Source organism: Gekko japonicus, unplaced genomic scaffold, assembly GCF_001447785.1.
Source record: "Gekko japonicus isolate JY-2015 unplaced genomic scaffold, Gekko_japonicus_V1.1 scaffold2195, whole genome shotgun sequence".
NCBI classification, from domain to species: Eukaryota; Metazoa; Chordata; class Lepidosauria; order Squamata; family Gekkonidae; genus Gekko; species Gekko japonicus.
The window spans coordinates 253,897-278,757 of NW_015173739.1; the positions used below are offsets into that span (position 1 = coordinate 253,897).

The window sequence follows — 24,861 nt, forward strand, 5'->3', positions numbered from 1 at the left end:
GACGAGGGGGGGAGAGGAAGGGAGAGAGAGAGAGAGAACACATCACCGGGTGAGAAAGATTCCAGTCCAGTAGCACATAAAACCAACAAGATTTCGGGGGGGGGGGCACGAATTTCTGAGAGTCAAGGCTCCCTTCATCAGAGCTTTGATTCTCGAAAACTCCTATCCCCCGAGATCTTGTTGGTCTCTAAGGTGCTACTGGACTCAATTCCAGCTGTTCCACTGCAGACCAACACAGCTCGCCCTCTGGAATGACCTCCATGCGAATGAGCAGAGCAGGGGTGTAGCACAGTTCCCAGGGGAAATAGTACACTCCCATGGCCAGCATCAAGGCCACAGGCAGCCACTAACCTCCACCTCTAGCCCAGTTGGCAGCCCAGACAAAAGGCTCCCTTGTGAAGCATGGCGTCCCTCCCCATGTGAAAGTCTTTTTTTTTTTTTTGCTTTCTCATATCCACGCTCCTATCAGTGGTTCCCATTTTAGAAGCAGAAAAAAATGAAAGATGCTTTTTTTTTGCCCAAGGCAACACAGAAAAACAGACTGGGACCTGAATCTTCCAAAGCCAACGATCTAGCAACTGACCCACAGTACTGGATCTTGCTTGCTTGTCCAAGACGTTGTCCTCAAGAACCTTAGAAGTAAGGGGAATCTATCGACAGCCCTTTAGCCTTCCTGAACTTCAGGTCTCTCTCTCTCTCGCACGCACACACATGCCCTAGGATAACATCATTTTGTCTCGAAGCGGAAATCAAAATTAATTTGAGACACTCTGGCCTGTTGATCGTTTTATGGGAATCCCGTGAGACGTAAAAAGGAATTCTGTAGAGCTCCCAAAACATCTCTCATTTGGCACATGTTTAGTTGCCATCAAATTTTGCCTAAATTGAAATTCAAGAAAAAACTGAGTCCTGCTTGAGTAAAATATCTATAGGAATTTGACTGGAAGGGTTGCAGGAAGGCGTGCCTCAGGGCAGTTGCTCATCGCTAGAAGAGCCACATAAAATTGCAGACCTCCAAGCGTGGGCTGACAGCACATGGTTCAGGTCTATCTTGGAAACTATGGGCAGGGATGGGCATGAACCGGGAAAATATGGTTCGTGATGGTTCATGGCGTGCCCGGTTCGCAAACCACGAACCATCATGAACTTTTAACAGCCAAATGAACTGGTTTAATTCATGATGCGGTAGAATGGCCTCCTGGCATGATAAAGACACTACACTTGCAGGGGATTTCTGGCTCCCTCTCCTCTATCTTCCCTCCATGTTTGGTGGGGATTGGATTTGCAGGGTCCACGTTATGGCCCCCCAAAGAAGGTGCCCCATCCTCCATTGTTTCCAATGGTGGGAAAAAATAGCCCCCCAAAAAGCAAGGCCAATAGAAGCCCCACAGAACAGAATCGAAGTCCCAGAGAATCTCTGCAGTAAAAACTAAAGGGGGGCATTTCTGCAAGCCAAGCAGAACCAGTGCAGTGTGCCCAGCAGAATCAGTGCCACCATGGCAGTGCAAACCCAAAAGGACTAAAGTTAATCTGCAGTAGAAACTGAAGGGGGAAGGGATTTTTGCAAGCCCAGCAGAACCAGTGCAATGTACAGAATGCCCAGCAGAATCCAGTGCCACTGTGGCAATGCCAGCTCAATAAGACTGATGTGAAACACAGAATCACTTTCCAAGCAAGGGAGGAAGTGCAAGCCCAGTACAACCAATTCAGTGTACAGAATGTGCAGCAGTACCCAGTGCTACTGGCATTGAAAGCTTAAAAAGACTGATCTCAAAGCACAAATCCAAGTCGGGGGTGGATTTTGCAAGTTCTGTGCAAAAAAATGGGAAGGGAACAGAAAGGAACACTGGAAAGGGGGGGGGGAACCCTTTTGAAACTGACTTAACTAGTTTGAAACTGACAAGACTGTTTCCAAGGCTGAAGAATTCCAACCCCTTATTGCTTTGAAGTTTGGTAAACATTTTGATTGAGGGGACACAGTTTGTCTGGAAATGTATCCATTCACAAACCTTGTCTAACCTCCAGGAACGGCTTGTAAATTCATGGAAAGCTCCTGCCGGTTGACCTGCCATGAACGTCAGTTAATGAACCATGAACCAGCCAAAATTTGTCACAAACTTTAATTCATGAGCCAGTTCATGCCCATCCCTAGCTATGGGACTCTAGGTGCCCGCAGATACTTATCGGAACTTCTCAGATGAAAGAGCAACCCAAAGTATCCAGAGAATAAAATAAATAAAATTAGGGGCACGTGTATTAGATTACTCCTTCATTTGTTCTTTCTCCCCAGCAAAAAAGAAGAAGAAGTTTTTCTATATATTGATTTTCTGATGCTGCCTTGGGTAACAGGGGAAGGGGAAAAGCAATTACACAGAGAACCTTATTGTTGCTTGGCCGGAGATTTAAAAATACTAAAATAATTCCAAGAGTGAAACTGGAATGTTGGGAGGGTGCAATGAACTCATTCTGGGAGATTTCCCCCAGCTTCTACAGAGCTGTAGTACCCCAAAGATTCATGAAGAGATGAGGCTGCCTTATACTGACTCAGACCCCTGGTTCATCAAGGTTAGTATTGTCACAATTTTTTGTGTATTTTGTGTGTGTGTGCGCACCTGGAAGTCATGGTTGACTTCTGGTGACCCCCGAGTGGGGCTTGGACATTTCAGAGAGGTGACTTACTATTGCCTGCCTCTGCATCCCAGCACTGGTTTTCCTTGGAGGTCTCCCATCCAAGTAATTGCCAGGGTCGGCCATGCCTAGCTTCCGAGATCTGGCTTGCCTGGGCTATCCAGGTCAGGGCAAGGTTAGCATTGTCTACTCAGACCGGCAGTGGCTCAGGCAGAGGTCTTTGGCGTCATTTACTGCAAGATCCTTTAACTGGAGATGCTGGGGATTGAACCTGGGACCATCTACATGCCAAGCAGAGGCTCTGACACTGAGCCACAGCCCCTTTCTAAGGTCGCGTGCTACGATAGCTCAACAAATATCATCAGACTTGTTCATATTTGTAGTATGCACGTGCCCTTAATTAGACCTGTGGATCCAATTCCATATTGATCAAAAGGCTGAATGTATGTATGTATATCTCTTAGACAAAAGCAACCAAAACAAAGTTCTGGCTGAACTGATGCCAGCTGGGACATGAGGATATGCAGGCGCATGAGAGCACCAAACTCACCGGAGAATCTCCGCTGCTCCATAAAGTCCCTCAGGAACTGAGAGTCCGTGAAGAGGAGGTCATACAGCTTGTCCACACTAAAGTTGAACACTTCGTTCATGTACTGCCGACCATTCAGGTCATCATAAAAGGCCTGAACTTCCCCTGCAGGAGGAAGCAGAGGTTACACTGCAGGGTTGTTTTTTTTTAAAAAAAAACAGATGATGTAATGATTGGGGCTCAGACGATCTTGATATATGGAAAAGTTACACTGACTTGGTTATTCCACAAACTCTTCCAGAAACAAATTTGTAAGCAAGACCCAACACGAAACCAATCCAGCTCACAGATTCATCCTCAAAATAACTGCTTGATCAAACATGTCCCAAAGTCATTTTTCCACACACAGGCGATCACTGAATCTGGGACTGCAAAAGGTTAAAATTAAAAAAGAAATAATTGGGCCTGATTCAGTCAAACTGATGGTTTTAAATGTTACCACCTTGTAAGCATCTTAGCTAGTCAGAAAAGTCACATGAATAATAGTTAATATCGGACTTTATCTTCTGGAAAGACCTCCTGTACAAGACATGAATGTGGCACATACCCAGAAGATGTTCTGGGTAGATGGTGCCTGGATACTATACCCATTAATCTAATGATGCTCTAGATTATTAACACAATTTAGCTGGAAATTAGCAGTACACAGTAGTGAGTCTCAAAATGGAAAGAACAATGAACAGAGGTGGCACCAAACACAAGACAGCCCTGAAGGTTCAAGAGGTAGTAATCCATGACCATTGGAATCTGGAATTCTGGTCCTTTACTCTTTGACTAGGAGCTGCGGTGGCTCAAGTGGTTAAGACGCTGAACTGCAGGCTGTGGAAGGTCAGTAGTTCAGCAGTTCGAGACCCGGGTGCCGCATGATGGAGTGAGCTCCCGTCTCTGGTTCCAGCTCCTGCCAACCTAGCAGTTCGAAAGCAAGAAACTGCAAGTAGATAAATAGGTACCACTTCAGTGGGAAGGTAACAGCGTTTCGTGCGCCTTGGTGTTTAGTCATGCCGGCCACATGACCATGGAAACGTCTTCGGACAGCGCTGGCTCTTCAGCTTTGAAACGGAGATGAGCACCGCAACCCTAGAGTCAGATTGGACTGGCTTTCGAGCAAGGGAACCTTTACCTTTGACTATCATGGTATACAAGGTTAACGCAAACACTACAAGAGCACGCAACTCCACCATGCTACCACTGGGCGTACCTTCATCGTGCGTCTCCGAGGAGTCGCTGAGTTCAGTTGGAATGTCCTCATTGTCGTTGAAATCCAGGGAAGGGGAATTCACGGGCGCTATGATCTCTATCTTGTCTCCAATGATGTTTGCGATCGTCAGCTCCTTCTCTAAAGGGATGTCCACAACCTCCTGTTCCTCAGGAACTATCCCTTCATACTAGAAGAGGGTCAACAAAGGTCGTCACATTACCACTACCAAGGGAGATGTCACCGCCTGCCCACCCCCCGTTGCGATTCCCAAATACCTCAAAGTGCTGGGATTTCTCTCACTGCAGCCTACAAAATGGGCACAATGTGCATACTCCATAAAACCTAGAGTTATTTTCTGTCTACATGCCTGAAGTGAAGGGATGGTATCGCTTTGCTCTGCTCTGGTTAGACCTCAGCTAGAGTCTTTTGTTCAGTTTTGGGCACCACAGTTTAAGAAGGATATAGAGACAAGCTGGAATGTGCCCAGAGGAGGGCAACGAAGATGGTGAGGGGTCTGGAGATCAGGGCCTGCACCACAGTGGCCGGATCTTTCTTGCTCAGGCCGTAGCTGGCTAACCAGTCAAAGCTGATCAAAGGCACTCCTGGCCACAGCTTCCACCTGTTGATCCAGCAGTAGGCCCGTGTCCAAGAGCATCACGAGGCTATGGGCCTGTTTCTTCAAGGGGAGTGCAACCCGACCCAGAACAGATGATAGAAGAAGCAGAGATTGGATTTATACCCCACCCTTCACTACCCACGGGAGTCTCAGAGCGGCTTACAAACACCTTTCCCTTCCCCTCCCCACAACAGACACCCTGTGAGGTGGGTGGGGCTGAGAGAGCTTTTGACAAAAACTGCTCTTGAAGAAGAAGAAATTGGATTTATACCCTGCTCTTCACTACCCACGGGAGTCTCAGAGCGGTTTACAAACTCCTCCCCCCCCCTCCCCACAACAGACACCCTGTGAAGTAGGTGGGGTTGAGAGAGCTCTGACAGAAACTGCTCTTTTTCAAGAACAGCTCTTATCAGAACTACGGCTTGCCCAAGGTCATCCAGCAGGTGCAAGTGGAGGAGTGGGGACTCAAACCCGGTTCTCCCAGATTAGAGTCCACACACACACTTAACCACCACACCAAACTCTATGATTTTCATGCTAACAGCAATCAGATGAGGGGAACACCTACTGGGACCGGAGCTTCAGTACTTCCCGTCGGCGTCAACGTGCTGCTATTGGTGACAGACTTTTTGGGGAGCTGGGGACTGGCCTCCGGTTTGGCTTCCATGCTACTTTTCGAGGAGCTGTCGTTCACCTCGTTCTCCTCCACTGGGATCTCTTCGCAGTAGCTAAAAAGAGCAAACAGAATCCGTGAGACGTTGAGCACCTCCTACCAGCAAGAACCGGCGCACTGGAGAACAAAGCATTTGGTGCAAGAATAATCCATCCTGGGACCGAGCAGATACTAGGATGGCAACCTCAGCGTTTGGGTCATTCTTTCGTATTCCTCGCCTACTACCCAGATGGCATCTAGCAACTTTAAAGAGTGGTCAGTAAGCGCATACATAATAATGAGCACAATCTCAGCTTCAGGCAAGCTTGGCCAACCCATGGCTGATTTTGGTCAGCACGGTGAGCCCCAAATCCTTTCTCCCTCTGAACATTTCATATGGGGGCCAATCGAGCATGGAGATCTTGAAGGTGCAGCATGCCCCTCTTTGGGAGATCCCTCCCAACTGTAGGAGACGTGCACGTGGTCATAGCAGTTTTGCAAAAGGTACAGGGGATGAGGAGATGAGATTCACCGGGAGAGAAAATCATGCTAGGAAAAGTTGAAGGCAGCAGAAGAAGAGGAAGACCCAGCAGGAGATGGATGGACTCAAATCAAGGAAGAGACAACCCTCCGTCTGCAAGATCTGAGCAAGGCTGTTAACGAGAGGACGTTTTGGAGCTCACTCATTCATAGGGTCGCCATGAGTCAGAAGTGACCTGAAGGCACTTAACGTACTCACGGGGGCAGGAAATCAGAACCATCCAACAGCCCCAATATTATGGGAGGACGGCTTGGTCCTATCAAAAACTGGTTCCCGGTCGACAGGGCGACTGTACAATGCATGACCATGCCGAAGCGGAGTTGCCTCTGGAAGAGACTACTATTGCTTAGTTGCAGTTTCTCATCTTTGCAAATGGGGTGGTGTAGCCAGGGCTTTTTTTGTAGAAAAAGCCCAGCTGGAACTCATTAGCATAACAGGCCACACCCAACAGCAGAAACTCATTAGCATATTAGGCCACACCCCCATGTTGCCAAACGTGTGGTCATCCAGCCACACCTATCTTTTGCTTCTTATTCTGTTTACTTTGTTGTCAAAACCCAGGGCTTTTTTTGGAGCAGGAACTCCTTTGCATGTTAGGCCACACACCCCTAATGTAGCCAATCCTAATGAGTTTCTGCTGTTAGGTGTGGCCTATTATGCTAATGAGTTCCTGCTGGGCATGGCCAACTCAGGAGCCAGCCGGAACTCCGTTCCTGTGCGTTCCTGCCCAAAAATAGCCCTGGGTGTAGCCCTTGCATTTCTGGCGCACACCTACACAGCCTCCACAGCCCACCCTGTGCAGAAGGTGATTTGAACTCAAGAGTTTCTTCTGCAGTTTAGAAAGAACCGACAGGTCAACTTCTGTTTTTCTGAGGCTCAGTCTATAGAGGCTATCCAAGCTTGTCGTTAGGGACGCTGGCCGCCATGCACTTGAGAATTCCTGGAAACCAGTGGAAGTCCCACCAGCCTTAGGAAGACTAACAGCTTGATGAACATTATCAATGTGAAACAGGCCTGTCGTGTATTACAAACCTTGACATCTTCATGCTCCAAGAGGCTTATCTTCAGCTGTTACAGAGAATGTCCCGTTCCGTTCTTACAGCTCAAAAGGATGGTTTATAGGCTCGGTCCCTTTAAGATTGTATTTCAGCAGGGTTTATGTCCCACATGTACTTGTATGTCGTTTAATGTAATCATGTACTTTGTACTTTGCATGATAGTTTGTCTTATATCGCTATAAATATCTTTGCAAACAAACAGATTCTGTTTACATTCTTTAAGGTTGCTTTTATATGTTTGGTCAAGGCTCTGTTTGCGGCATGGACTGCCAGAATACTTTCTATACGCTGCCTTTTGCCATGTGAGTAATAATGACTGCCATGCTATCATAAGGGCTCAAGTGATGACCTGAAGGAGCATGACGCGGCAACCTTGCCAAAGCTATGCAGCTGCAAATCTAGTCAGTACCCAGCTAGGAGACCTCCTGTTTGATGGAAGGCAGGTAGGACACATCTCCCTTATAAATAAAAGCCAAATGGTGGTGGTACTTCTCTAGAACATTCCACACGCTCCAAAATCAGTTCGCTCTCTGATCTGTCATTCAGAGGGTCTCCCTATCCACTGGCTGCTTTGCCTGAGTCCTGCCTCCAACATTCTAAACAGTTTGCTGCGCCTCCCCCCGCCATAGCCAGTCAGAACACAGAGGTTATTTGCATATGCAGCCTCATTGGCCTCTGCCTCGGAACACAGAGGTCCTTTGCATATGCGACTTGACTGGCTTTTGCCTCTAACATTCTAAACAGTTTTGCTGTTCTGAGGTAAAATGTGTCCAATCTCCAGGTGAGGGCTGGAGATCACTCAGAATTACAACTGTTCTTTAGGTAGCAGAGATCAGTTCCTCTGGAGAAAATGGTGGACTCAGTGTCATTATACCCTGCTGAGGTCGCCACAGCAAATTGACACTGAGTGTCCAAGGCCGGGACACCCGCCCAGAGCCTCTTTCTAGAGGCCGCTATATTTATTTCCACAACGGGCCTTTTTTCTAGTATGGAATAAATATAAATGCCAAGGAAAAATGATCCTGGGTTCCACTGTAAAAGCCAGAGATACTGGCTTAACCTAAAGTTCCGACCTGTACTTGCAATTCCTGTTGGAGTGCCCAAGGCAAAGGAGGCATCTGACTCGCACTCATTCAGGCGTCTTTCTCATATCACTTTTGGGCAACTCAGCTTACCCCATGGTGTTGAAATCATCATCAGGAGGCACATAGTCTTCGTCGTCACTTGTCAGCCCTAGTTCAGTACCGTAACACTGATGTACAAAATGCCAGAGCTCCTTCGGACACAAGGGCTGGGGGAGAGGAAGAGAAAGACAGCGAGAATTGGCGCCCACTGAAAACTCATCAGCATCGTATGGAGGATCATGGCCCTAATGTTGTGTAATGCTTCGCTACTGACAGCTCAATAACTGAGGTCTGTAGAAGGAGAAGAAGAAGAAGAAGAAGAAGAGGAGGAGGAGGAGATTGGATTTATACCCCGCCCTTCACTTGGAGTCTCAGAGCGGCTTACAAACTCCTTTCCCTTCCCCTCTCCACAACAGACACCCTGTGAGGTAGGTGGGGCTGAGAGAGCTCTGACACAAACTGCTCTTTCAGAAACAGCTGTGCCAGAGCTTGTGACTGACCCAAGGTCACATCAGCAGGTGCAAGTGGAGAAGTGGGGAATCCAACCCGGTTCTCCCAGATTAGAGTCCGCGCACTTAACCACTACACCAAACTGGCTCTCTGGGGAAGATTTCAGGTTTCTCATTCCCAACTGCTCTGAACTGGAAATCACGCCGTCTCCTCCCAGCAAATATTTGCTGCAAAATGTACGCAACTTTCAATGTTATCTGTGTGTCTATATATTGGCTTTCTACATTATAGGTAGAAATAATGTATGTTATTGTTGTAATTATTGTACTTATATCCCACCCTATCCCATGATAGGGATAGAATTATATAATATATACAGTCCCATGTTGGGATATTATTATGGCACTTCTGTGTATGAGAACTGTAGAATGAGCTCACACAATTCCAGCAACGCTACAAATCCAACAGCAAAAAGCAGAGACTCAAAAAAACCATTTGCAAAATATGTAAATGTGGGTACCAAAAAAGGTATCATTTGCTTAGCCTTAGTCTCTCAGCTGACTGCTATGCGATTTGTGTATTTGTTTATGTTACTTACTTATTCATATTAATTATGAATTAATTTATAATTTATTTCTATAAAAGGAATGGCCCCAAAACTGCATGCATTGTCACGCAAGCATCTAATTCCGCTGCGACTACACACATTTGGAAGTTGTGGAGAAGAATCTTGTGAGAGAATCCCTAGGTTGATAATGGAAAGCTACCCGTGACTCTTCACCGAAAAAGAGTAATGTGAACTGAGCTACAGCCTATATATGCCCTTGAGGCTTTTGATGGAACACAAAGCTTTCATTTCATTTCAAAGGTCAACTATGCTGCTAGCCCTAAAGAGGGGAGACAGAAAAGGCATTCTTGAAAGCCAAGCTGAATAACCATCCAGATGTCCACACTCCCGCATGAGATAGTCACATGACCCAACAAAAACCATAAACTTTAGCAAAGGAACGTGCAATTTCAGTTCCCAAGGACAGCATAAGTCTGCTTGCCTTAAAGAGGGGAAATGGACAAATACATTAAAAAAAAAAAAGATTTATGGCACGAAGAAGAAATATTGAATTAAATTAGACTCTATGTCATGAATATCGTTATCTGGAATTCTAGTATAAAATTAAAAGGAAACCTCTTCTTGCACAAACAATTCATTCTTTGGATAACTTCTTAATTTTATATCAGGCATTAGCTTTCTGAAATAGAAGGTTGCCCCCAAAGTCACCTAAAAATTCATCTAGTAAAAACTGCCTCTTTTTCCCTAGTGTTTTTTTGTTTACTAAACAAAAAAACCCTTAGCAACAGCACTTTGATTTGTAACGACACCCCTTGGTATGGGCAACAAAACCCCCCAAGAATCGAATATCTGTTTCTATTATCATTGACATAATTTTTGTTAACATTAACAGAGAAATCGCTGGGGCACTGCCAGAGCTTACGAAAACTGGGTCTCCTAAAAGAAGTCTGTGTTAACACCGTGGATAAGCAAACGGCTACCAGCTCACCCTGGTTTTAATTCACTTCTTGTGAGCTCTTCTTGCTACATAAATAAATCCTCCAGATTTTAACCAGTGCTTGCATAGAAGCTTGCAAATAACAAGTCCACTGGGTTCAAGAGAACTACATTTCCCAGGAACCCCCTGTGCGTAAGACATGGGTGCTGCAATGGGGGCGGGGCAGACTCTGCTGTGGCCATTGGTCTCCCACCAGGTAAGGCAGCCAGTGTGGTCTAGTGGTTAAGAGTATCAGACTATGACCTGGGAGACTGGGTCCAAGCCCTCACTTGTGTTATGGAAGCTTGCAGGGTGACCTTGGTCCAGTCACACTCTCTCGGCCTAACCTGCCTCACAGGACAAAGTTTGAGTCCAGCGGCACCTTTAAGACCAACAAAGCTTTTTATCCCGATTATAGACAGAGCTGTAAGAGCGACACAGTATTATGTTCTGATTATTCAGTTAATCAGTGATTACCAGTTCCTCATAGTTGTATGATTTTTATCAGTTATTTGGAATTTTTAAAATGTTGTCACTTCCTTGTTGTTATAAATCGTTTTAAATGGCTTTCCAGCAATTTTAAATTTATGTAAAATGTTTGTTTACACAATTTTTTCATAGGGTTTTCCCACGCCTTCAGATTGAGAATAGCGGATAATGTACTTTAAGGAAACGGCATTATTGGTAATGTTATAATAATTTACATAGATTTATTAAATCATTGACGCTTATATTGTCTTGAATATCAGTTAAAAAGTGCCTTATGTTTATTTTTCTTCCCCCCCACACACCTTTTTCCCCTGTACCCTATATAAAATTTAAAAAAATATATCTTAAAAAAAAAAGACCAACAAAGTTTAATTCTAGGTATGAGCTTTCATGTGTAGCTGAAGAAGTATGCATGCACACGAAAGCTTATATTTATTATTATTATTATTTTATTTATTATTGTATTTATAGCCCGCCCATCCCGCAAGCGGGCTCAGGGCAGGTAACATTACAAAAACAGTACAATAAATACGATTAAAATTAAACAAGTTAGAAAACTGAAACAATAATAAACATTCAAACTCAATCACACTTCTGACTGTCGCTGACTGTACAGTTCTTTAGCATATTATTTGGGTTAACAGATGGATAGGTGACAACCACCTCAGGCAGGGCTCTTTTTGTAGAAAAAGCCCAGCAGGAACTCATTCGCATAATAGGCCACACCAACAGCAGGATCTCATTAGCATATTGGGCCACGCCCCTGACAGCACAGCTCATTAGCACATTAGGCCGCACCCCCATGTTACCAGAAGTGTGGTCATCCAGCCACACCCACCTTTTGCTTGTTATTCTGTTTACCTTGTTTGTGGTCAAAACCCAGGGCCTTTTTTTGTAGCAGGAACTCCTTTGCATGTTAGGCCACACACCCCTAATGTAGCCAATCCTAACGAGTTTCTGCTGTTGGGTGTGGCCTATTATGCTAATGAGTTCCTGCTGGGCGTGGCCAACTTGGGAGCCAGCCGGAACTCCGTTCCTGTGCGCTCCTGCCCAAAAATAGCCCTGACCTCAGGGAGGTTACACAGAGACGTCCGCTGCCTCGACCAAAGGCCTGCCGGAACACCTCCGTCTTACAGGCCCTGAGGAATTGAAGAAGATCCCACAAGGGCCCTAATCTCGACTGGGAGCATGTTCCACCAGGCAGGGGCCAGGGCAGAAAAACCCAGAATAAAACTTTGTTGGTCTTAAAGGTGCCACTGGACTCAAAGTTTGTTGTGTTGCTTCAGACCAACATGGCTGCCCACCTGCGTCTACCTCACAGGGTTGTTGTGAGGACAGAATGGAGGAGAAGAGAGCGATGTGAGCCACTATGGCGGGGAGAGAGAAAGGTGGGGTGCAAATAGGGTTGCCAAACCCCCCGTTTTGCCAGGGGTCCCCCATTTTGGGGGAGGTTCTACCCGCCGCCAGCCAGATGGCCGGCGGGGGAAGCCCAACACCCACAGCCACCCATCTCTCTCCCTTTAAGTGTGTGCAACCCATGTTTTCTCCCAAGCCCGTACTCCGCAAGCTTGCAGGGAAACGCCAACTTCATTCTTAAAAGGGAAACACAGCTGCTCTTAAAGGGGAAACGCCGGCTGCCGGCTACTTTAAGTGCAGGGAACTGCCGTTTCTGGAGATCCGGCGCATGGGCGGGTGGGTGGGGCGGCAGACGTCCCCAATGTGACGTCATCACGTTGGGGATGCCCCACCCCCTCCAGGAACGCCCCCAAAGTCCCCCGCTGGGGGTGGAAGATGGACTTGGCAACCCTAGGTGCAAATGAGTTAAATAAATAAGTTTGCACAGGGCCAATGTCAAAAGGGTTTGTCTTTTGCCTCACACTGGCATGCACATTTTCACATTTTCATTTCAACTTGAAGTCAATGGGCTTGGTCTGTTTAGGATGACAATTTCAATCCTTTATCCAACAGCCATGCTTTAGGTCAGGGGTGCCGAACTCGTTATGATGGATCTCACATAAATGAGACCTTGTTGGGCCGGGCCATGTGCGTCATAAAAGGTAATGCCAGGTAGCAGAGACAGAAACTTTATGAAGGACACAAACGCGAAGGGTTTTTTTTAAAACTTAAAATAAAAAGATGCTTAAAACATTAGCACTCCTGCAATATTTTGTTTATTTAACAGTGTGTGATAACTGACACCTCTTGCTCTGAATTACTGCGTCAAAATGCCTGTGCTGTTGCAATCTTGAGTACGCTGTTCAGGTGTGTATCTGTAAGCTGCAAACCTACGACAACGACGACGACGCAGCAGCACTGGAAGAAGCAGCAGAAGACAGCCAGTTCCACTGCGGGCCTGATCCAGCCCTCGGGCCGCATGTTTGACACCCCTGCTTTCGGTCCTGTTTATTCTAGACTTTCCCTATCTGCTACTTTTTAATGAACTTATGTTTTTCATGTGGCTGTTTCTACTGTAGCTGTTTGACATGATACTTTTCTTCCGCAAGCTGCCTTGGAGATAACGTCATATTGTGAGGCGAGGAATAAGTGTTCGGAATAAAGAAAGCAAACGGACAAATAAAATACCTTCTCCAGGAGGGCATTCTGCCAGAGCCTGAACATCATCATGTACGTCCTGTCTCGGGCGCCGAAGGAAGTAAAAAAGTGCTGTGGAGGGCAGAGAGATTGCTTATTAAAAGGCTGCCTAAGAGCATGTTGGCAAAGAAGATGAGGTCTTCCTAATTTTATCAGCAACACACCCGGCGAACCACAGAAAGGCTTGATCCCACTGCCACCAGATCAATCCCGCACCCAGATCAATCCCGCACCCATCTGCGAATTACATTCAGAACTCTCAGAGCACATCTGGCCAAAGGACTGGCCCAGACATGAAGACTTTGTAACATTAGCAGGCAGAATCATAAAATCACAGAGTTGAAAGGGGCCATAGAGACCAGCCAGTCCAACCCCCTGCTCAATGCAGGATCAGCCTAGACCATCCCCAACAAGTGTTTGTCCAGACGCTGCTTATAGACTGCTGGTGAAGGGGAGCTCACCACCTCCCTAGGCAGCTGATTCCACTGTCACACAACTCTGTCATATAAGATTATGCATGGGAAAGAGCAGGTAGAGAAAGAGGTACTTTTCTCCGTTTCTCACAATACAAGAACTCGTGGGCACGCCATGAAATTGCTGAGCGGTCGGGTTAGAACGGATAAAAGGAAGTACTTCGTCACCCAAAGAGTGATTGACACTTGGAATTCACTGCCACAGGAAGTGGTGGCGGCTACAAGCATGGACGGCTTCAAGAGGGAATTAGATAAGCATATGGAGCAGAGGCCCATCAGTGGCTATTAGCCACAAGGTATAGATAGGGACTCCGGGGCAAGTGATGCTCTGTCATCTTGGTTCTTGGGGGGGTCAACAGTGGGAGGGCTTCTAATGTCCTGGCCCCACTGGTGGACCTCCTGATGGCACTGGTATTTCTGGCCACTGTGTGATACAGAGTGTTGGACTGGATGGGCTTTTGGCCTGATCCAACATTGGCATCTCTTATGTTCTTATGTTCTTAAATCCAGCTGGTACCTTCCCACCCATTATTGCAAGTCCTCTCCTCTGCTACCAACAGGAACAGCTCCCTGCCCTCCTCTAAGTGACAGCCCTTCAAATACTTCCAGAGAGCAATCATGACCCGTGTTCCCTCTAAGCCGAGTTAGTGTGAGCTAGCTCACAGGTTTTTAGCTTCCGGCTCACGCCTTTTTGTCGTTGCTCAGGAAGGATGGCTCCAGAGCAAACTAATTTAGGCAGCAGCCAAATCCCTCACTCACAACTTGAATGCCAGAAGCTCACAAAGTAGAATTTTTGCTCACACAACTCCACAGCTTAGAGGGAGCATTGACCATTTCCCCCCTCAACCTCCTCTTCGCCAGACTAAACATTCAACTTTAAGTTTCGATGAAGCATTAAGACCGTGAAGGCCCAAACCCTGCAGGCTTCACGGAGAGAGGTGCTGAGCGTCTTCATATCGTTAAAGGCGGTCTGAGAGAGGGATCTGCTGCTTGAAGTTTGCACTCTACAGCCCAGTTGTCTCTCCAGTACACTCCGCTCCATGTCATGCCCCCCCCCAAACACGCAAAGCCTGCTACGGCAAAATCAAGAGTGCAACAAAGTGTGTGCATGCGCACCACGGGGAGCGAAACCTCACTCAGGCGCTCACCAGCTCCACAAAAACTGCAACCCTACACCACAAAAGAACCCCACTCCTCATCCTCAGGCTGAGTACTGATTGAGCTTTGACCCGCTTTGCAAAGTGAATACTTTCCTCCCTCCGCTATTTCCTGTTTCTATGTGTTGCATGAAGCCAAAAAGACACTACTTGGTACCCGACAATTCCTGGGCTCAGCTCTATACACCTTGACTTCATGTTCTTGATTCTTGTCTCCAGGGGTAATTTAGTAGAAAAAGAGGTGCAGGATCTCATCAACATAACTCATTTGCATATGCCACACCCCCTGGCATCACCGGAAGTGTGTCAAAAGGCAACACCCACCGCTCAGGCTCCACTGGACTGTTTTGGATTGCTAGCTATTGGGGGGGGGGAACGTGCAGATCTGTCCTCGCAGAGGAGGGAGAGCTTGTACCTGAATAAAACTTGGTTTTAAAGGTGCCACTGGACTGTTTTGGATTACTAGCTATGGGGGGGGGGAGAGATGTGCAGATCTGTCCTCGCAGAGGAGGGAGAGCTTGTACGGGGGGGAGATGTGCAGATCTGTCCTTGCAGAGGAGGGAGAGCTTGTACCTGAATAAAACTTGGTCTTAAAGGTGCCACTGGACTGTTTTGGGCCGGGGGGAGCTCTGCAACTTACCTGGCTGCTTCTTGCTCTGACTGAGGGCTGCTGGGAGCAGGGGTTGGGGCTTGTGGCATGTGCCCGCCCCCTGGGCTCTTTACTGCTGGAGCTCCGCACCTGTGCGCTCCTGTAGGAAATGACCCCTGCTTGTCTCTCACAGACAAAGTGAATACCTTTTGGGGGGGGTATGTTTTCTTTGTGTTGCATGAAGCCAAAAGAACTCTTACATCTAGTACCCGCCAATTCCTGGGCTCAGCTCTATGTGCCTAGGGAGAAGTTCACTGCTGGCGTCATTCCGCCCCTGCCTGCATCCCCCGGTAATGTAATTACGTTTAAATTACTTTAACTTAATTTGAAAATTATTTTACAATTACTTTAGTTTTAATTTCATTCCCCCTCCCTAAAAAATTCCTGGCTACAGGCCTGATACGCCTTGACTCAATGCTCTCGATTCTCGTCTCTCACACACAGGTTGGGAGCGGAGGAATTCCAGCACGTACCTTTTCAGTGTCAGTGCAAACTTGGATAGCGTTAGGAATGAGCCGTGCAGTTTTTTCCTTGGTCATGGAGCAGATGTCCTTCAAACGAACGGTCAACTAAGAACAGAGGCAAGCCAAAAACATTTTTTTTTGGGGGGGGGGGTGACGAAGAAAGGTTACCAAAGAAGATTACCAAAGCATTTCTAGAAAGGTCCTGAAACTGGTCCTACTGCATGGGGTTGAGCGGGGCTGAGCAGGCTAATGGCACTCACCAAGGTTTCCCAGCGGAAAATATTGCTGTAGAAGCAGATCCAGTTCTCAGAGAGGTAGAGGCGTCCCTGCAGGAGAATGTCTCTTTGAAGTGCACAGGAGTAATCTGCAGAGGAGCAAGAGGAAGGGACCAAAAACAATACCGGTGATATATATTAGGGACCGGAAAATAACCAAAGATTGCACACAGACTAAAAGGAAGCAGAGCTCTGTGGACATTTTTAAAATATTCGGTAAACACAGGGCTATTTTGGGGCAGGAACGCACAGGAACGGAGTTCCGGCTGGCTCCTGAGTTGGCCACACCCAGCAGGAACTCATTAGCATAATAGGCCACACCCAACAGCAGGAACTCATTAGGATTGGCTACATTAGGGGTGTGTGGCCTAACATGCAAAGGAGTTCCTGCTACAAAAAAAGGCCTTGGGTTTTGACAACAAAGTAAACAGAATAAGAAGCAAAAGGTGGGTGTGGCTGGATGACCACACTTCTGGTAACATGGGGGTGCGGCCTAATATGCTAATGAGTATCTGCTGTTGTGTGTGGCCTATTATGCTAATGAGTTCCTGCTGGGCTTTTTCTACAAAAAAAGCCCTGGGTAAACAAATGACTGGTAAGAGGGAGGGAGGGAGGGAGGGAGGGAGGGAGGAAGGAAGGAAGGAAGGAAGGAAGGAAGGAAGGAAGGAAGGAAGGGCATCTACAGGCAAGTCAGGCTGATGAAAAGAAGTCGCAAGATAATCCTTATAACAGTATATCATTCTTTATTTAAAAATAATAATAACGACCCACTTTGCACTTTGCCTCATTGTGATCAATGGTTAATTGCTCCATTTTCCACAAAGGATGCACTCTCTTGTTTTAATTGTTCATGGTCTCTCTGGAATGTTTTATATTCCCCCCAGTAAATCCATTTAATTTAGTTTCCAATTCCAATCCTTTCAAGTCCGTTCTGTTTATCAAAATCATTTCTGTACCCAACCATTTCCCCCCTGTCAATCTCTTTTCCTTCCGAGGTCTGACATTCTTGATAATGTGTGTCGTTGATAATGAAAATCATGATGTCTCAAGAACGGTCTTTAATTAATGAGTCAACACCCTCGTTCATTTTATGCAGTCTTACAAACTTGATCACATCTTCTGTATCCTCTTTTTGGGATGGAGGAGAATATTTCCAATAATTTATTTTGACACCTCTTGGGAGGAAAAAAAAATCAGTGCAAAATAAAAGGCCCAATTAAACAAAACAGGGTGAATTGAGAAAAAAAGGAAGGCCGTTCTCCCCTAAAAACACAAAAAAGGGGGGAAATAGCAACATACGGGTTCCAGAAATAAAAACAACTTTCTAAAAGTTTCATCCTTATTGCTAGGGATCACTCCTTCTGAACTGAATTCTGAGATTAGTGCCATATTTTTCGTATACGGACTAACATTATGGGTGTGAAAGTTGGGTAATGAAGAAAGCAGAAAGGAAGAAAGTTGATTCCTTTGAAATGTGGTGCTGGAAGAGAGTTTTACAGATACTGCGAACAGCCAAAAAGACAAAGATGTGGGCCTGACCTCTCCCTCGAAGCTGAAATGACTCAACTGAGGCTATCGTACATTGGTCACACATTATGAGAAGACAAGAGGCACTGGGAAAGACAATCATGGTGGGGAAAGTTGCTGGCAGCAGGAAAAGAGGAAGACCCAGCAGGACAGGGGTCATTTCCTGCAGGAGCGCACAGGAGCGGAGCACCGGCAGTAAAGAGCCCAGGGGGTGGGCACATGCAACAAGCCCCACCCCCTGCTCCCAGCAACCCTCAGTCAGAGCAAGAAGCAGCCAGGTAAGCTGCAGAGCCCCCCTGGTCCAAAACAGTCCAGTGGCACCTTTAAGACCAAGTTTTATTCAGGTACAAGCTCTCCCTCCTCTGCGAGGACAATCAGTATGTTCCCCCCCCCACAATAGCTAGCAATCAAAAACAGTCCAGTGGTGCCTTCTGACACACTTCCAGTGATGTCAGGGGGTGTGGCATATGCAAATAAGTTATGCTAATGAGTTTTGCTAATGAACTCCTGCACCTCTTTTTCTACGAAATGACCCCTGCAGCAGAAGATGGACGGACTCCATCGAGGACACCACGAGGGCCCTCCCTTTGCAAGACCTGAGCAAGGCTCTTAACAATAGGACGCTTCGGAGGTTGTTAATTCATAGGATCGCCATAAGTTGGCAGCCCTTTGTTGGCACTTAATATACACACACCATTTTCTGTGTACTGAAAATGTACAACTATGACTATACACTCCTGCATTAGGACAGTTCCCGCCATCAGCACAAAGGAAACACATTTACTGGATGGTTCACACGTGTCCAGAGGAACGGCACCGAAGCATCAGATTTTAATTCCAAAGACTTCTGGTCCTATCTCATGAACAAAGAACGATTATAGGAAATGGAACGAGACTTCCTATAGTTGTTCTTTGTTCATGAGGAAGGACCAGAAAGTCTGAAACACTGAATGCTACCTAGGAAAAGTGTTGGATTATCTACTCTGGACTTTGTATTTTCCTTTCATGGATCCTGTGGACTTCTGTATTTCCCTATGATGCATTATATGTATTCATCCTTGATTACATGTGCATTTCACTTTGGTGAAGTCTCCTTTTGGATATCTATTTTTGCGGGTGATTCAGCTCACAGTTGTTTTCTGTTGTTCTTTGCTATTATAGGGAAATCGCCATCTTGGATCTTTTATTCTGTATTGTAATTTTTATTAAGCTATACATTGCATTTTAAAGTTTTTGTATATTTTATGGCATCATGCCTTGTACATCGCCCAGAGCCCGGCGTGAGCTGGGACAGGGTGACTAATAAACAATAACGACACCTGCAACCAGTGCCGCATGGATACCAGATACATACTTCACCAGGGCAGGTTATCGGGGAGAAAAGTTAACAGTGACGGCCCAAAAAGCGACTTTTGCGTACAGCAGACGGGCCTCTCTCGGCAACACGTATCTCCCAACGAGTTCTGTCGCCAACCTTGGAGAGGCCGGCCTTAACGACCCAGGGGAGAAGGAAGCCTTACCGACTATGAGGCGCTCTGTGTCGGGAAGCTGTTTGAAGAGTTTCCTGAAGTCTTCATTCCGCTGCTTGTAGGTTGGACTCAGCACCTGTGGAGAGTGGAGAATTCGTGAGGAGGGAGGGAGGGGACAGACAGCCGGGGGGGGGCTCTATGAGTCTTTGCAACTAAGCACTGGAAACGCAGGAGATGTTATCCCATTACTGTCAAAGACTGGTGATGGTAGCTGCAGAGGGAGGCTAACTTTAGTATGTATTGGGGAGGGAGCTACAGCCTATGAGAGAATCGGATTTGTCAGGAAAGCGTGAGCAGTGCCGCCATCCCAGTCCTTGCAGATCACACCAGAGAACCCGGCTCTCTAAAACACGGCCGGGTATCATTGGCATCAAAAACATTCCAGACAGCTTTACCACATCCTGCAAGCATCCCTCACCCATATGCTGGCCTCCCCGCATTCATCTGAACCGCGGCGCTTGGCTTGGGGAGAGTCAGAAGTATTCTTTGCCAAGAACCAAGATGGTAGAGAGTGAGGAAGGAGAAGGTCAGGCGGGGAGTAAAAGATTTAAAAGCACAGGAAAGAAAAGACATAAGAACATCAGAAGATCCCCACTGGATCAGATCAGTGGGTCCATCTAGTCAAGCGTCCCATCCCACACAGTGGCCAACCAGTTCCTCTAGACAGCCAACAACAGGGCACAGAGGCCAAGGCCTTCCTCTGATGTTGCCTCCTGGCCCTGGGATTCAGAAGCTTAGTGCCTCTGAATGTGGAGGTTCCCCTCAGTCACCATGGCTAGGAGCCACTGACAGACTTATCCTCCATGAAGCGATCTAATCTCCTTTTAAAGCTGTTTGTTCCTGTGGCCGTCACCACATCCTCTGGCAGCGGATTCCACCTTTTACTCCCTCTCTGTGCAAAGTAGTATTTCCTTTTCTCCCATTTTAAAACCTTTTGTCCGTCCTGAAGACCGTCAACGGGGTGGTAGTTTTGATCTATGCTTCTGACCCACCAGACTCCCATCTCCACAAGGATTAGAAACTTGCATTTTGTCTTTAGAAAGTTAAAGTCCCCAGAAAGCCAGATCGGTTCCCCTCCCCTTTTGGTTGGATTCTAAATCCAATGCTGGCCAATGCTGAATAGGTACAGCAGCCATCACAATGTCCCACCCCCCCCGGGGGGGGGGGAATGACACACTGCAGGACCCTGGCAGGCATTCCCTGGAGATGATGAACGCTGAGGAAAGGATCACTCATAAGAACATAAGAGACACCAATGTTGGGTCAGGCCAAAGGCCCATCCAGTCCAACACTCTGTATCACACAGTGGCCAGAAATACCAGGTGCCATCAGGAGGTCCACCAGTGGGGCCAGGACATTAGAAGCCCTCCCACTGTTGACCCCCCCAAGCACCAAGATGACAGAGCATCACTTGCCCCAGAGCCCCTATCTATACCTTGTGGCTAATAGCCACTGATGGACCTCTGCTCCATATGCTTATCTAATTCCCTTTTGAAGCCGTCCATGCTTGTCCATGAAATAATTGTCCATGAAATAATCCCATTTCTCCTCCCCTGAGAGTCCACAGGTGTGCTATAGTAGTGTTTGCTCCATGCGTGAGTTATAAGCACAAGCAATGGTGCTGTTCCAGATTTTCCTTTTTAAAAAATCCTGCATTGTGTGAACAGTTTTCTGAGAACATAAGAACATAAGAGATGCCAAAGTTGGATCAGGCCAAAGGCCCATCCAGTCCAACACTCTGTCACACAGTGGCCAAAAATACCAGGTGCCATCAGGAGGTCCAGCAGTGGGGCCGGGACACTAGAAGCCCTCCCACTGTTTGCCCCCCCAAGCACCAAGAAGACAGAGCATCCCTTGCCCCAGAGCCCCTATCTATACCTTGTGGCTAATAGCCACTGATGGACCTCTGCTCCATATGCCTATCTAATTCCCTTTTGAAGCCGTCCATGCTTGTAGCCGCCACTACTTCCACTCTCTAAACCTTACTGGTGGCAGCCCTGGACAACAGGATGGGACATTGATCACAGCTCCATGAGGGTAATGTTGGCTTTGATGGGGGCATGAAGTCCTAGAACAAGGAAACTGCATGAGACAGAGTTTCAAAAATAATGGATGCTCGGCAGCCGCTACCACTAACCCTCTCGATCGAAGGATGTTCTAGAAAGATACGCTTGTGTTAGTAATGGGCCCTTTGGCAGCCTGAGCACAGGAATACACACGCTGGGCCTTTCCTAAACTTAGTAACAGTTTAGGTTGGCATAATAGAGATGGCATCTCTTGGTGGGCCACAAAGATCTTCTCTAGCAGCAATCAATCAATCAAACATCTTTAAGGGCTACTGGGGTTCCAAGGCCGTTCTAGATGAACTAGGAGAAAAGACAGGATGCTGAAAGAACTTTTGCCTAACTCGAAGCAGGTCCGGGGAGCAGCCATTAAAAGCAACGAGCTGAAAAAGAAAAATGATTGGTGCACCCCTTGTGGTGTTTTGCTTTGTTGCTTTTTAAAAATCTCTCAGCAGCGGGCATTTCAGACGGCTACAGCATCTTATGCTCCTCAAGGAACCGACTTGTCAAAAGAAGACCTTCCCTCCTTCAGACAAAGCTGAGCAAGACGGGAAAGCGACAGCCTGCAATGCGGATAGCCGGCCTACAGCCGTATTCCTCTTTTCAACGTTAGCCGTATTCCTCTTTTCAACGTCAGCCAGTTTGGTGTAGTGGTTAAGTGTGCGGACTCTAATCTGGGAGAACCGGGGTTGATTCCCCACTCCTCCACTTGCACCTGGCTGGATGACCTTGGGTAAGCCATAGTTTTGGCACAGCTGTTCTTGAAAAAGAGCAGTTTCTGTCAGAGCTCTCTCAGCCCCACCTACCTCACAGGGTGTCTGTGGTGGGGAGGGGAAGGGAAAGGAGTTTGTCAGCCGCTCTGAGACACCTTTGGGTAGTGAAGGGCGGGGTATAAATCCAATCTCTTCTTCTTCATCCCGAGAGAAGGTGACCCAGAAAGTAGATCCTTTCCTCTAAAGCATTATATAATAATGCTCCAGAAGGGCCAACCACACAGCTCAGGATCTCAGAACATTGCATTACCTGTCCAAACATGCCAATGAGGGCAGAAGTCACCCCAATTGGGATATGCAGGTGAGAACCAACATGAAGCACTAGTCACAGGTGCTGGGTAAAATATACTCACGCAGCCTCTCTTCCTACCAGAGTACTTAACAGCCTGAACACATCCTCTCTCTCTCTTAAGTCACCCCTATCAACAACTCCGACACCTATAGATCTTTGAAACTGCAGTGGAAATCAATGTTCCCTCTAAACTGTGAAGTTTTGTGAGCAAAAATCCTACTTCGTGAGCTACTGGTATGAAAGTTGTGAGCGAGCAATTTGGCTACTGCAGAAATTAGTGTGCTCTGGAGCCATCCTTCCTGAGCTAAGACAAAAATGTGTGACCTGGGGGCTAAAAAACTGTGAGCTAGCTCACACTAACTCAGCTTAGAGGGAACAATGGTGGAAATACATATTGGCTACTACAAAATGGTCTGGAGTGGACACTTGGCGAGAGATCGCTGTAAGGGTAGGGAAACGGCTAACTTGGCTGCTGGGAAGCCTACAGAGGGTTAGATAAGCTGGACGGACAAATCCAAGACTGAATTTTTGCAAAAGCTCAAAAGGACTGAATGACTACATCTCCGTCCCAATGTGCCGGACGGGGGCGAAAGAGGACAGCGGAAGGAAAGGTGCTACGAGATTCATAGACTTCCCTATGTCTGGCTTTTCCCAATTCCTTGGGAGAGCCGAGGCTCCCAAACACAAAGGAATGCAGAATTTGGCAGAAGCCTCTGCCTGCCCATCAAATCTAAGTGAGAAGGAGGTCGGCAGCACATCTGTTTCGGAGGGGGGATGGCTCCATCCGGGAGGCACTCACAGCTGGAACCTCTTCCCATCTCGAGCCGCCACAGCCTTCGGGGAGGTCGTACAGCAGCTCCAGCCGCCACAGCAGCTTCTTGTCCTCGAGGTCAAGGAGGAGACGCCAAAGCACTCCGCATTCTGCCAGGGAATCCATGAGGTCACACCAACGCCCCCCTCTTTCCTTTGGCCACTCTCGTTCCTCAGTCTCCAAGCAGGACGCGGACTTTAAAAAATTCTTCCATTTAGCTGCCGCCAAAATTATTCCCTGTAGCGGATGCTTGCTAAACAAGGGCGCAAGCTCACCCTAATATGCAGGGTTAAAAAATTTTCTGGTCTGGAAATGGGAGGAAAACAAAATAAAATCTCCTTCCTGAGACTGTCCGGGAGAGACGATCTTGTTCGAGAGAGGCTGCCAGCCAACGTACCATCTAGACTCCTATTCCAGCATGGCTCTAAAGGGGTCCCTTCATCCGGAGAACCCCAACTTTGTCGCACACCCAGCAGAGCAATGGTGCCAAAAAAGCACAGCCTCCGGGGACTCGAAGGAGATCACGCATTAGCTCCTAGGTATTGTCCGAAATTTCCAAGGCTGGAACAGAACGGTAAGAGCCGACTCTCCAGTGGGGCGATCAGCTAAAAGCACCTCAGAGATCTAACCACATTCTCCAGTCTCGGGCTCATTCGACATCTCCAAAGCAGCAATAAGTCAACAGGCTGGTTCGAGCCGCAGCTTCCGAACGACCGTCCGCTGACTGCCTCATCCTCTCTTCGGTCGGGTCTGTCACTTCCTCGAAGGGCAGCTTGGCTCTTGGTTCAGTTTTCTTGTGCATGGGGGGGGGGGGAGATACTGGAATGATTTGCACAAGCTTGAAGTTTCGGTGTGACTCTGTCGGCCAATGCCCTGAAGTAACCTAGTCTGGGCCCTCCCCTCCCGGCAGATGTTTCCTGTAACGCAAAGTTGTTGGACTGAGTTGAGTGCTGAGGGGTGGGGGAAAGAAGACACAAGGGGCCAGTCTGTAGAGGCACGGGGATGATGAAAATTGGCAATAAGAGACCCAAAACGGCTGTTTTCGTCAGCTGCTCTCTGGCTCCGTTGTGCTTTCACCACCAGCAAAAGCGGGGCTTCCTCCAGGAAACAACTGGCTGTGTACATTCATGGGCACAAGAGACGTTGAAGAGCCCCCCCCCCCCGCGCCCTTCAGCCTGAATCCAGAAACGTTTGAGATTCACGAAATCTTGTTCTCTCAATTTTCATTGGTAGTTCGGCGAACTGGGCGAAACACGGAACAGAATTTGCAACTGAGCAGGAGTGACGTTTTAAATGCATCACGATAACCAGTACCTCCGGAACTACAGGAAGAATAAACACTAGAGTAGTAGGTAAGACAAGAGTTA

At 47.3% G+C, this 24,861-nt stretch overlaps 1 protein-coding gene across 1 annotated transcript in view; it reads right to left on the reverse strand.

Annotated features, from left to right (window-relative positions):
* GRAMD1B (GRAM domain containing 1B) overlaps positions 1–23,635 on the reverse strand; it is a 41,060-nt gene extending 17,425 nt beyond the window's left edge. Inside the window, exons 1-9 of the mRNA XM_015423444.1 lie at positions 23,483–23,635; positions 19,547–19,631; positions 16,485–16,588; positions 16,234–16,329; positions 13,473–13,553; positions 8,458–8,573; positions 5,600–5,759; positions 4,416–4,602; positions 3,179–3,322 (exon numbers count right to left, since the gene is read on the reverse strand). Of these exons, the coding sequence (XP_015278930.1) occupies positions 3,179–3,322; positions 4,416–4,602; positions 5,600–5,759; positions 8,458–8,573; positions 13,473–13,553; positions 16,234–16,329; positions 16,485–16,588; positions 19,547–19,631; positions 23,483–23,620 (1,111 nt within the window). The 5' untranslated portion in view covers positions 23,621–23,635. The remainder of the gene's footprint in view (positions 1–3,178; positions 3,323–4,415; positions 4,603–5,599; positions 5,760–8,457; positions 8,574–13,472; positions 13,554–16,233; positions 16,330–16,484; positions 16,589–19,546; positions 19,632–23,482) is intronic.
* Between the last annotated feature and the right edge of the window lie 1,226 nt (positions 23,636–24,861).